Here is a 13018-nt window from a genome sequence, read left to right as displayed (position 1 = left end):
GCCAGCACGGCTGGCTTGGAACCTGCGTGATCCTCCTGTCTCTGCCTCCCAAGTGCAGGGATTACAAGCGTGCACCACCATGCCCGGCTTTATTTTATTTCTTAATGGTACTGAGGATCAAACCCAGGGACATTCTATCTTCAAGCTATATCCCCCAGCCCTATTATATCTTTTATTTGGAAAAAGTGTCTCACTAAGTTGTAAAAGGCCTTGCTAATTTGCTGAAACTTGCCTGGAACTTGTAATTCTTCCATCTCAGCTCCCATGTACTGGAATTACAAGCTTGTATCACCACACCTGGCTTTTATTTACTTTTGTTTTAAAACTTGTCAAATTGCTGAGACTGGCCTTGAACCTGAAATTTTTCTGTCAGCCTGCTATTATAGGTGTGTGTCACATGCCCTGCTTTATTTTACTTTTTATGGTGTTCTGATACGTAAAGTATTTCAGGTATCCTTGAAAATAGCCTGAGTGTAAAATAAAATGTGGACATTTTCCATTATAGCCTCTTTTTTTGTTGTTGTTTTAACTTACCAGAAGTTGGTTCTAATATCTCCTCTCTCCTCCCCCATTTAAAACACTACCAGGTATCCGTTACAGCACTGATGTGAGTGTAGATGAAGTAAAAGCATTGGCTTCTCTGATGACATACAAGTGTGCAGTGGTTGGTAAGTGATCACCTTTATTGCTGTGTTATAACTCTTTGTTAACCACTTGCTTACTTTTAAGATGCTATAGAAATATTATCAGAACTAATTTTTAAAAATTGTACTCTTTAGCTGGGCATGGTGGCGCACACTTGTAATCCCAGCACTTGGGAGACTGAGACAGGCGGATCTCGCAGGTTCAAAGCCAGCCTCAGCTACTTAGTGAGGCTCTCAGCAACTTAGTGAGACCCTGTTTCCAATAAACTATAAAATAGGTCTGGAAATATAGCCTGGAGGTAGAAAGTCCCTGGGTTCCACCCCTAGTACCACACAAAAAAATAAATTGTATTCTTTAAGGATTATATCATTTTAAACTTAGTCCAGCCTGAATGTAATTTTTTTTTATAAAAGCTAATTGGATTTTTCTTTGAAAGGAAATCTTTGTTTTAAATCCCTGTCCAGAGCTGGGTGTGGTGGTGCATATTTGTAAACCCAGCATTTGGGAGGCTGAGACAGGAGGATCATGGTTCAGGACAGCCTCAGCTACTTAGTGAGGCCGTTTGCAACTCAGTGAGACCCTCTTTCAAAATAAAGAATATAAAAATAGGGTGGGGTGTGTAGCTGGGAGGTAGAATGCCCCTGGGTTCCATCCCCAGTATGGCAAAAAATAAATAAATAAATCCCTGTCCATACACTGTAAATAAGTCTGTCATAGAAGGAAAGTAAATACAATGTTCTTTTAGAAATAGTAAAGCACCGGATGTAGTGACACACACTTGTAATCTCAGTAATAAAGACCACTAGTAGATATACACTATAATAGCTAGCCTTATAGTTTCTGTTCAATAAAATTTTATTTAAAGTACAGCATTTTAAGCTGGGCATGGTGGAGCACGCTTGTAATCCCTGCGCTTGGGAGGCGGAGACGAGGATTGCGCAGGTTCAAAGCTAGCCGCTCTGGCTTAAGAGACCCTGTTTAAAAAATATAAAATAGGCCGGGCGTGGTGGCGCACGCTTGTAATCCCCGTGCTTGGGAGGCAGAGACAGGAGTATCGCGCAGGTTCGAAGCCAGCCGCGCGCGCTGGCTTAGGAGACCCTGTTTCCAAATAAAAAAGTATAAAAAATAGGTCTGGGAGTGTAGCCCGGAGGTAGAAGGGCTTCCAGGAACCCCAGTACCACCAAAAAAAAAAATATATATATATATATATATATATATATATATATACACATATATATATATATATATATATATATATATATATATATAATAGGTTTGGGAGTGTAGCCTAGAGGTAGAAGGGCTTCCAGGAACCCCAGTACCACCAAAAAAAAAAAAAAAAGTAAATAAGTAAAGTACAGCATTTTGTGAGTGTGCAGCTGCGCATGATGCTCCGTGTCACTGTTCCCTGGTCTTGGAAGACTAAGACAGGAAGATCACATATTTGAGGCCAAATTTAGCAAATTGTCTCAAAATAAATAAAGTTAGGGCTAAGGATGCAGCTCAATAGTAGAGCACCCCTGGGTTCAATTCCCTCACCAAAGAGAAATAAGTGAAATCAATGTGAGTTTACTTCCTGAATTTTCTAAAATCAAAACTTAAAGCATTATACTTTTTTTTTTTTTTTTTTTTTTTGAGGGTCTGGGGATGGAACCCAGGGGCATTCTACCTCCGAGCTACACCCCCTGCCCTATTTTTTATTGTTTATTTAGAAACAGGGTCTCACTGAGTTGCAAAGAGCCTCACTAAGTAGCTGAGGCTGTCCTCGAACTGCGATCCTCTGGTCTCAGCCTCCCGAATGCTGGAATTACAAGTGTGCGCCACCACAGCCGGCTACACATTTTTGTAATACAGGTTGAACATCTATAATCCAAAAATCTGAATATCAGTATGCCACAAGTAGAAAATATCACACTCAGTCTCATGAGATGGGTCTCAGTCAAAATGGAGACACACTAAAATATGGTACAAAATCACCCTCAGGTTATGTGTTTATGAAACATAAATGAATTTCATGTTTAGACTTGGGTCTTGTCTCCAATATATGTCATGTATCTGCAAATATTCCAAAATACTTCTGAAACATTGTTTATATAAGGAATATTCAAACTATATTAGATAATACTTTCTGAATTTTTATTTTTTGAATTTTTACATGGAATGACAGTTTTATCTCTCCTGTTAGATGTGCCATTTGGGGGAGCTAAAGCAGGTGTTAAGATCAATCCCAAGAACTACACGGTAAGTAACAAAGTAGTGTCTGTATACACAGTGCATTTTTCCAAACAACTTGAAATTCCTGGACTTCTAGTGTGTCCTTCCTAGCATTGAGTTTAATGGTCTTCATTGCTTTTTAATTCATTGACTATGTTGCCATAGAAAAGGTCACCTGCTAACATCTTTTTTTTTCTTTTTTTTAAACTTGATAAAAGGAAATTAAGACTTTCATATTGTTAGACATTTATATCCATGCTTGAAAATTACTCTCATCTGAACATTTATTTATTTATTTATTTATTTATTTTTGTGGTACTGGGGATTGAGCTTGGGGATATTCTACCTCTAAGCTACCTACAGCCCTCTTTATTTCATTATTTGGAAACAGGGTCTCACTAAGTTGCTGAGGCTGGCTTTGAACTACAATCCTCCTATCTCAGCCTCCCAAGTACTAGGATTATAAACACGCACCACTCTGCCTGGCTGATCTGAAGTTGTAATGTAGGGATCTTGTTCTAATGATGGATATCTTAACTAATCCAGTAAAAATCATGTTATTTATCAGTTAATTAAAACTGTTAGAAATCTCTACATAGAGCCAGACATGGCGCCACATGCCTATAAGACAGGAAGATCGCAATTTCAAAGCCAGCCTCAGCAACTTAGTGAGGCTTTCCATAACCTGCCAAGATCCTGTTTTCATATAAAAATAATATGGGGCTGAGAATGCCCCTGAGTTCATTCCCCAGCACCACAAAAAAGAAAAGCTCTTCATAATATTAATGATCTGTACACAAACATAATAAATACATACAATATTTTCGGGGGGCGATTGAACCTAGGGATGTTCAACCTCCATGCTACACTCACTCCTTTTTCTTTTTTATGTTGAAACATGGTCTTCCTGAGTTGTGGAGAGTCTTACTACATTGCCGAGGCTGGCCTTGAACCTGCAATACTCCTGTCTCAGCCTCCCATATACTGGAATTACAGACATGCACCACCATGCACAGCTTATGATTTCATTTTCTTTAAAAATTCACCATTTAGAGCCAGGCAGGGTAATACACACTTATAATCTCAATACTTGGGAAACTGAGATAGAAGGATCACAGCCAGCCTCATCTACTTAGTGGGACCCTCCACAACTTAGACTATTTCAAAATAAAGAATAAAAAGTAGGGCTGGGGTGTAGATCAGAGGTAGAATGTCTCTGGGTTCAATCCCTAGTACCAAAAATAAATAACTCAGTTAATTAAAACTCACCATTTATTCAGGCATGGTTATGCATCCCTGGAATCTCAGTACTTGAGAGGCTGAGACAGGAGGATCAGGAGGAACCTCAGCTCTCAGGTTCAAGTACAGCTTCAGCAAGTTAGGAGCCTCATCAATCTAGTGAAACCCTGTTTAAAAATAAAATAGGGCTGTGCATGTAGCTCAGAAGTAGAATGCCCCAGGGCTTAATCCCAGTACCACAAGAAACAGAAAGTATTCACCATTTAAGTGAAAATATGTGTGGGCATGGCTCATAGAGTACCTGTTAATATGCTCGTATCATTTTTTAGTTATAAAATTTAGTCTTCTTGGGGAAACCACTGGGGATTCAGCCTAGGGGCACTCTACCTCTGACCTATACCCCCAGTCCTTTTCGTTTTTTTTTTTTTTTTTTTTAATTTTATCTTTGCTTTAATAGTCTCACATCATATTATAGATCATTGAAAATGGCATAAAGCTGGGCATGGTGGCGCACGCTTGTAATACCCGCGCTTGGGAGGCGGAGACAAAAGGATCGCGCAGATTCGAAGCCAGCTTCGCTGGCTTAAGAGACCCTGTTTCCAAATAAATAAAAAAGTATAAAATAGGTCTGGGAGTGTAGCCCGGAGGTAGAAGAGTTTCCAGGAACCCCAGTACCACCAAAAAAAGAAAGAAAGAAAAAGAAAATGGCATACATGCACATAATACTTGTTGCCCCACCTCCTTATTTCTCTCCTTCCCAATACCAAGTGTCCAGATTGACATAGGAATTGTATATACATTGATTTTATATTCACATGTATACACATAGTCAGTAGTAGTATTTCCATTAATCAACCTCAGCCTTCCTCCTCCCTTCCCCTTACTCCTTGGCTCCACTGAGGATCTCCGTTATCTGGAGTCCCTCTGGTATCCCAAATACTCCCTAGCCCAAGCATATTAGAGAAAACATGTTTCTCTCTTTCTGTGCTTGGCTAATCTCACTTAATATAATGTTCTCCATGTCCTTCCATCTTCTTAGAAATGATGTAATTTTGTACTTTATTGCTGAGTAGAATTCCATTTAGTGCATATCCCATAATATACTTAGGTTGGTTCCATAATTTAGCTATTGTGAATTATGCTGCTGTGAACATGGGCATGGATATGTTACTGTAGTTCTCTGGTTTTTAACCCCTTTGGAAAATACCCAGTAGTGGTATAGCTGGATCATATAGTGGGTTCATTCTCAGTCTTCTAAGGAATCTCCACACTGATTTCCATATTGGCTGAACTAGTTTGTACTTCCACCAACAATATAGAAGAGTTTCTATTTCCCCACATCTTCACATCTTCACCAACATTTATTGTTATTTGACTTCTTTATGCTTGCCATACTGATTGTGTGTCTGTGGGGCGGGGGGTTAGATGGAATCTCAGTATAGGTTTTTGTTGTTGTTTTGTTTTGGGGTTTTGTGGGGTTTTTTGGTGGTATTGGGGATGGAGCCCAGGGTCCTTCTACCTCCGGGCTACACTCCCAGACCTATTTTATATTTTTTATTTGGAAACGGGTTCTCTTAAGCCAGCAGAGGCTGGCTTCAAACCTGCGCGATCCTCCTGTCTCAGCCTCCCAAGTGTGGAGATTACAAGCAGGGATTACAGGCGTGCGCCATCACGCCCGGCTTTGGTATAGTTTTATCTCCCTCATTTTTATGTTGTTTACAAACAGATTATAAATTGCTGCGGCTGACCTTAAACCTCTGATCTTGTCCCAGCTTTCCAACTACTGGGATTACAAGCGTACATCACCATTACTGGCAGAACTAGTCTTTTTTTGGGTGTGTGTGTGTGTGTGTGTGTGTGTGTGTGTGTGTTTTTACTGGGGATGGAACCCAGGGGTATTCTACCTTCGAGCTACACCCCAGCCCCATTTTTTTATTCTTTTTTTTGAAACAGGGTCTCACTAAGTTGCGGAGGTCCTCACCAAATAACTGAAGCTGTCCGCAAACAGCAGTCCTCCTATCTCAGCCTTCCAAATGCTGGGGTTACAAGCGTGCACCAGAACTAGTAATTTTTAAATAAGGAATTAATATAAAAAAGAATTGGGACTTATGTCTTTTGTCTTTTTTTTTTTTTTTTTTTTTTGGACTAGGGATTAGACCCAGAGCTTTGCGCATGCTAAGCACATGTTCTACTGCTAAGCTACATTACCATCCCATGTAACCTAATTTTTGATCTTTAAAATGGAAATGCCTAAGCCAGGCCCAGCGCATACTTGTAATCCCAGTACTGGAAAGCTGAGACGGGGATTGCAGGTTCATAGCCAACCTCAGCTTAGTGAGACCCTGTTTCAAAAATAAAAAAAGAATAAATAGGGCTGGGGGTATAGCTCAGAGGTAGAATGCCCCTGGGTTAAATCCCCAGAACCACTAAAAAAGAAAATGGAAATGCTTACTTTTATATCAAAAAAAAAATTTTTATGTGTTTTGGGTTTTTTTCCTTTATAGGATAATGAATTGGAAAAGATCACAAGAAGGTTCACCATGGAGCTAGCAAAGAAGGGTTTTATTGGTATGTATGTTCATGTAGATTTCTTCATAAAATGGCTACACCTAAAATGTAATTGTCTTATATTAAACTCTTGCCTTTATACATACCTGAACACAGTTGCGTTTGCAATGGATTCATGGACATAACTGGGCCTTTTTGTGTCACATCTCTAGTAGAAACATTTAGATTCTAAGTCTACAATGTGAACACCAGAGAGACCTCTTTTCTTGGTAAGAGTGTGCACAGATCACATTGTGCCTTCTCTACTGAGACATTTAAATAAATAGCCTTATTTCGAGGCACTGAATAATATCTGAATTTAAGACATTTTTAATATGTAAAAAATGTTTTTGTTTGAGCTAGATATATATATATATGGCTTCGAACCTGCGCAGTCCTCCTGTCTCTGCCTCCCAAGGGCGGGGATTACAAGCATACGCCACCACACCCGGTGAACTAGAGCTTTTTAGACAGGCATACTTGCCCCATTAAAGTAGTGTAACAAGCACTGAGGTTAATGTTAACACTTCACCATCACTGTATCTACAAGAATTCCTGTTGATATAGGAGCTTTTACCAAACACACTAAATTTCTAAGAATGCTAACCTTTGGTGTTTTAGGAGAAGAGGGGAGGTACTGGGGATTGAACCCAGAGACATTCCACCCAGCTTAGACTGATGTTTTTTGTTGTTGTTGTTGTTTTGGTGGTACTGGGGTTCCTGGAAGCCCGTCTATCTCCGGGCTACACTCCCAGACCTATTTTGACCTATTTTATTTTTGGAAACAGGGTCTCCTAAGCCAGCACAACTGGCTTCAAACCTGCACAATCCTCCTGTCTCCACCTCCCAAGCGCGGGGATTATAAGCATGTGCCACCACGCCCGGCTATACTGATGTTTTTAAGAAGCAGTTTATCAATATACATTTCTGACTTACAAACTGTGTACCTTAGCCAGGCGTGGTGGCGCATGCCTGTGATCCCAGCATTTGGGAGGTCAAGACCAGAGGATCATGGTTCGTGGACAGCCTCAGCTACTTAGTGAGACACTCCATAATTTAGACCCTGTTTCAAAATAAAGAATAAAAAATAGGGCAGGGGGTGTAGCTCAGAGGTCAAATGCCCCTAGGTTTTATCCCCAGACCTGCAAAAAAAAAAAAAAAAAAAAACTGCATACCTCAGACCAGACCTGAAATACAGAGTTGTTATCAGGGTAACAAGTTTATTATTTAGCACTTAATGTTGATATATATATATATATATATATATATATATACATATATATATATATATATATATATTACTTTTATAGAAACATCTAGAAAGATTCAACAGTAATTTGTACTTTCAAAAAGAAATATGGTTATGCAAATTTGTTCTAATCTGCAACTGAAGTATATTACTCCCAAGAAAGGGGAAATGAGCAAATAAGAGCAGTGAGAGCCCTTTTGTCATTGGATGAGTAAAACATGGCATTTATCCTTCAAGTAGGAGAGAAGAGAGTGTGTGGAGTGAAAGTTGGTTTGGGGAAGGGACATAAAATGACAATTTGGGTGAGGATGCAAAAAGCAAACCTTGGCCATTTTAAGTTGTCTTCTGCCGCTCCTAAATCCATTATATCACAGCTTGTTCAGAAAATTACATTATTTAGGATCTGGGCCCCTAGGTTATATAGAAAATAGGAAAATGTTCTTACTCTGTTGATTAAAAAGTGAAGATTATAGGAAAAACTTGGGTACTGACCTTAGAAAAACTTTTTAAGTACTGAGGTTAAAACCAAGGACACTCTATCCTTAGCTACACCCCTACTGCCTCTTTTTTATTTTTCATTTTGAAACAGGGTCTCACTATGGTTACATGCACAGGCCTCAAATATATGCTCAGTCTTCTTGTATTAGCCTCCCACATACTAGGATTATATGCATGTATCACAATGAAGAGCTGAGAAAAACTTTTCTAGAGGGGACTTAATAACCATTCTTAAAGACATTTTTTTAATAAGGACAATGAATTTTTATGATACAGTTGAAATAATATAGAAAGTCCAAGACTGATATCTAAAGAGAACACAGTGAACAAGTTTGTACATATTTTTCCAAACTTCTGCATTCATATACATACATGGAATTAAAGAGGAAAGAAAAAGGGACAAAAAGAATTTTATGTATTTATAAGTGAAATCTGCTGCCCTCTTCTACATGTTGGATAAGTAAATCATTTTATTTTTTTTATTTTTTTATTTTTTTGGTGGTACTGGGGTTCTTGGAAGCCCTTCTACTTCCGGGCTACACTCCCAGACCTATTTTTTTTTATATTTTTATTTGGAAACAGGGTCTCTTAAGCCAGCACAGCTGGCTTCGAACCTGCGCAATCCTCCTGTCTCTGCCTCCCAAGCATGGGGATTACAAGGGTGCACCACCATGCCCAGCTAAGTAAATCATTTTTAATGGTGGTTTAGCACTTCTTTATATAGGTATTCCATATTTTATTTTACTGATATACTGGACTATGGTTTTCAATATTTGCTTTTTTGGGAGAAGTGTTTCTGTATATTTCTGCCCTTACAGATTGGAGTGAGCATCACTGAGCACTTTTTCCTCAGTGAGTTCACTGGACCTCGGTATTGGAGCCATCAGTGGTACCTGTGCTACTATGACCCAATATCTTGTTATTAAACTTTAATTTGCTGTGATCTGAGGAATTAAAAGTTAAGACCTAAAATTTTATGTACACTAAGCACTGGATAATAGGTCAGAGCAGCATTCTTCCATGAGTAAAAGTATTACAGGCTTTAACAAAGTTGCTTTAGCACTATGACTTTCTCCTCTAAGCCAGAAAGTAGCATATTGCTATACTTTTTTTTTTTTTTTTTTTTTTTTTTTGCTATACTATTTTATACATGCCTGTTCCCTTGCTGTATTCTGTTCATGTCAGGCAACATGGTATTGTTACCTTTAACTGAAGTTTAGGTAACTGAAGTCAGGAGACCAAACTCATTTTCTCATGGTCACACCTAGAAGTTCCATGGAGTGGATTACCTCTCCTGTGCATTGCTAACTTACAGACACATGGCAAGTAAATGCCAGTGGGAGAAGTTGCTCTGTAATCTAAAGTTTTCTAGCTGTGGTGATTTTTAGAGAATTATAAGGATCTTTATATTTGGAATGAGTTTGTCTTAAAAAGTGGTTTTAAAAACTGTCCTTTCCTGGCCAGGCGCAGTGGTACATGCTTGTAATCTCAGCATTTGGGAGGCTGAGACAGGATTTCGGTTTGCGGGCAGCCTCAGCTACTTAGTGAGGCCCTTTACAACTCAGTGAGACTCTGTTTCAAAGTAAAAATAAAAAATAGGGCTGGGGATATAGCTCAAAGGTAGAATGCCTCTGGGTTCCAGCCCCAGTACCACAAAAAAAAAAAAAAAAAAAAAAAAAAACTGCCCTTTCCCTGTGCTCCCAGGTCCTGGCATTGATGTTCCTGCCCCGGACATGAGCACAGGTGAGCGAGAGATGTCCTGGATCGCTGATACCTATGCTAGCACCATCGGGCACTATGTGAGTATACATTGCAAGCCTGGAGGCTTTCTGCATTTGCTGTGCACAAGAAATACAATTCAATTAATAATATGAGAAGTTGAGAATTACTAGGCTTTATTCTTTCCTTTCAGTCATTTAACTTGATATGCGTAGTATTTTGTTCCTCTTTCTCTATTAAACTATAAATATAGTGAACATGAGTTGAGCTTTCACTTATGTGCCACCCTATACTGCACATAGGGGCACACTGCTAAGACACTAGAAAGTAAGTGAAGAGACATTCAGTTTTGATTTCTCTTCAGAGAGAGAGAGAAAGTGTGTGTGTGTATGTGTTTGTACACATACACATGTGTGAGCATAGTGCTAAGGATTGAGCACAGGGACTTTCTACCTTCCAACCCTATTTTATTTGTTTAGTTTGGAAACGGTCTTTCTAAATTACCAAGGCTAGTTCTCAAGGACTTGGATTATAGGTGTGTACTGCCAAGTCTGTCTCAAAGAGCTTTCATTTGAAGAGGAGCTAAGGTTCATGAGCAGATAAGATATGGAAATGATATAATACAAAAGTAAAGAGTTATAGTTTGTGAAAAAAGATTTTCTGGAAAAGAGATTTGAGCTAGACTTGAAAATAGTCAGAATTTGAACATCTGAAGTTTGGCACTAAGAGAAGGATAAACAGTAGAGCTAAGGCATCAATAAGGGTAGCTGAAGGTATATGTGAAGAGGCAAGTGAAAGTAAACCACAACAGTAATGAAACCCTGACTGTAATATACATACATATACATATATATATATATATATATATTTTTTTTTTTTTTTTTTTTTTTTTTTTTGGCGGTACTAGAAATTGAACCCAGAGGCATTCTACCTCTGTGCTACACCCCCAGGCCTCAGTAGCTGAGGCTGGCCAAGAACCTGCGATCCTTCAGTTTCAGACTCTCAAGTATTGGGATTACAAGCATACACCACCACGCCAGGCTTGTTGGTTATACTTGATAATCAATGGAGAGACTTTGTTGCCACCCTTCCTTAGGAAGAGTAACCTAAATGGTAGCACATGTCCTCATCACCCAGCAGCTTCAGGTTATAGGAAATCCAAAGTCCAGGCTTGGGTTAAGAGAGCCATAGTTTTTGTTATTCATTTGTAGATGGAACTCAGGGCCCTTTGTCCCACGCCACCTGGCAGTGCTGTGTTGGGGGAGAGTGTTCTTTTCCATTTTAACTCCTCTGGGCTCCAGGACCATTAGGTATGCTGGGGAGCCTGGCAGTTGGCTCCAGGCCTGACCTCAGACAGTATTTCCTTCAGCTCCAACATTTGCATTTTCACTATTGAGAAGCATTTGGCCCCATGTTTACAATTCTGTATTCATAGTGTTAATTATTCATGAAAGAAAACTGTGGGAAAGCTACTGATTCTGCTTTGCTTTACAAGACTGCTTTTTGGGTTTTTGTGTATAACCCAGGAGCATTCTACCTCCAAGCTACATACCCCAACCCTATTTTATTATTTTGAAACAGAATCTCATTAGGTTGATGAGAGTCTCACTACTTGCTGATGCTTTCATTTTTTATTTATAATGCAGTTCTAAGTTCTCTTTGTAAAACTACTTAAACAATATGGAAAAAGAACAGGTCACTCTTTAACTCTTCCAACTGTAACATTGAAGACAAGGATATGTTGTGTGAACTAAGATGCTTTAGTTTGTTGACATGGATAACAAATTGCCTCCATGTTTTTGTAACTGATATTCTGCATGTAATCAGACTGCCTTGCATGATCAGTCCCACAATATTGTGGTTGTCATGTCTTCTGTATAGTTGACACCTTGGGAGGAAAGCCCTCCCAACCCCCTTTTTTCTAGTTACATTAGTTTCTCAACAAGAGGGCATGCACTTCCTTAACATAAAAGGGTGGAAAGTGAATGGTGAGCTTTCCTCAAATACACCGCACAGAGATAGTGTTGTTACCAGAGTGCTCTATGCACACATAGGCAAAGGCCCCTGTCTTGCCTGCACAGGCCTGGCAGTTTGTTTGTTTGTTTGTTTGTTTGTTTGTTTGTTTGTTTGTTTGTTTGTTTGTTGTACTGGGGATGAAATCCAGGGGCATCTACCTCTTGAGCTACAACCCCAGCCCTATTTTTTTTTTTTTTTAATTCTTCATTTTGAAACAGGGTCTAAGTTGCAGAGGGCCTCACTAAGTAGCTGAGGCTGGCCATGAACCTGCAATCCTCCTGTTTCAGCCTCCCAAGTACTGGGATTACAAGCATGCACCACACACCTGGCTTGTTTTAATTTTTTTTGTGTGTGGTACCAGAAATTAAACCTAGGAGCATTCTCTCTCTGAGTTACACCTTGAGCCCTATTTTATTTTTTATTTGAAACAAGGCATCACTGATTTGCTGAAACTGACTGCAAATCTGTGATCCTTCTGTCTCAGCCTCCCAAATTCTAGTATCACAAGTATGTACCATCATATCCGGCTTAAATATTCATTCATCACCAGGTATGGTGGCACATGTCTGTATCCCTGTACTTTGGAGGCTGAGACAAGAGTATTGTAGGTTCAAGGACAGCCTCAGCAAGTAGTGAGACTCTCATCAGCCTAGTGAGACCCTGTTTCAGAATAAAAATAAAATCGGTCTGGGGGTATAGCGCAGAAGTATAATGCCCTGGGGCTCAATCCCAGTACCACAAAAAATATGGTAGGCTGAGACAGGAGAATCCTAGGTTCACAGCCAGCCTCAGCAACTTTGTGAGGTCCTCTGCAACTTAGTAAGAACCTATTTGAAAATAAAAAGTGAAACAAGACTAGTGATATAGCCTAGAGGTAGAAGGCCCCAGGTT

General features: G+C 39.4%; 1 protein-coding gene across 1 annotated transcript in view; it reads left to right on the top strand.

The window, feature by feature from the left end:
• GLUD1 (glutamate dehydrogenase 1) overlaps positions 1 to 13018 on the top strand; it is a gene marked incomplete at both ends in the record, with an annotated part of 41711 nt that overhangs the window by 13592 nt on the left and 15101 nt on the right. Inside the window, 4 exons of the mRNA XM_080695156.1 lie at positions 588 to 668; positions 2831 to 2886; positions 6603 to 6666; positions 10097 to 10191. Of these exons, the coding sequence (XP_080551282.1) occupies positions 588 to 668; positions 2831 to 2886; positions 6603 to 6666; positions 10097 to 10191 (296 nt within the window). The remainder of the gene's footprint in view (positions 1 to 587; positions 669 to 2830; positions 2887 to 6602; positions 6667 to 10096; positions 10192 to 13018) is intronic.

Source organism: Muscardinus avellanarius (assembly GCF_963383645.1).
Source record: "Muscardinus avellanarius genome assembly, chromosome: 4".
NCBI classification, from domain to species: domain Eukaryota; kingdom Metazoa; phylum Chordata; class Mammalia; order Rodentia; family Gliridae; genus Muscardinus; species Muscardinus avellanarius.
This window is presented reverse-complemented; position numbering and strand designations above follow the sequence as displayed.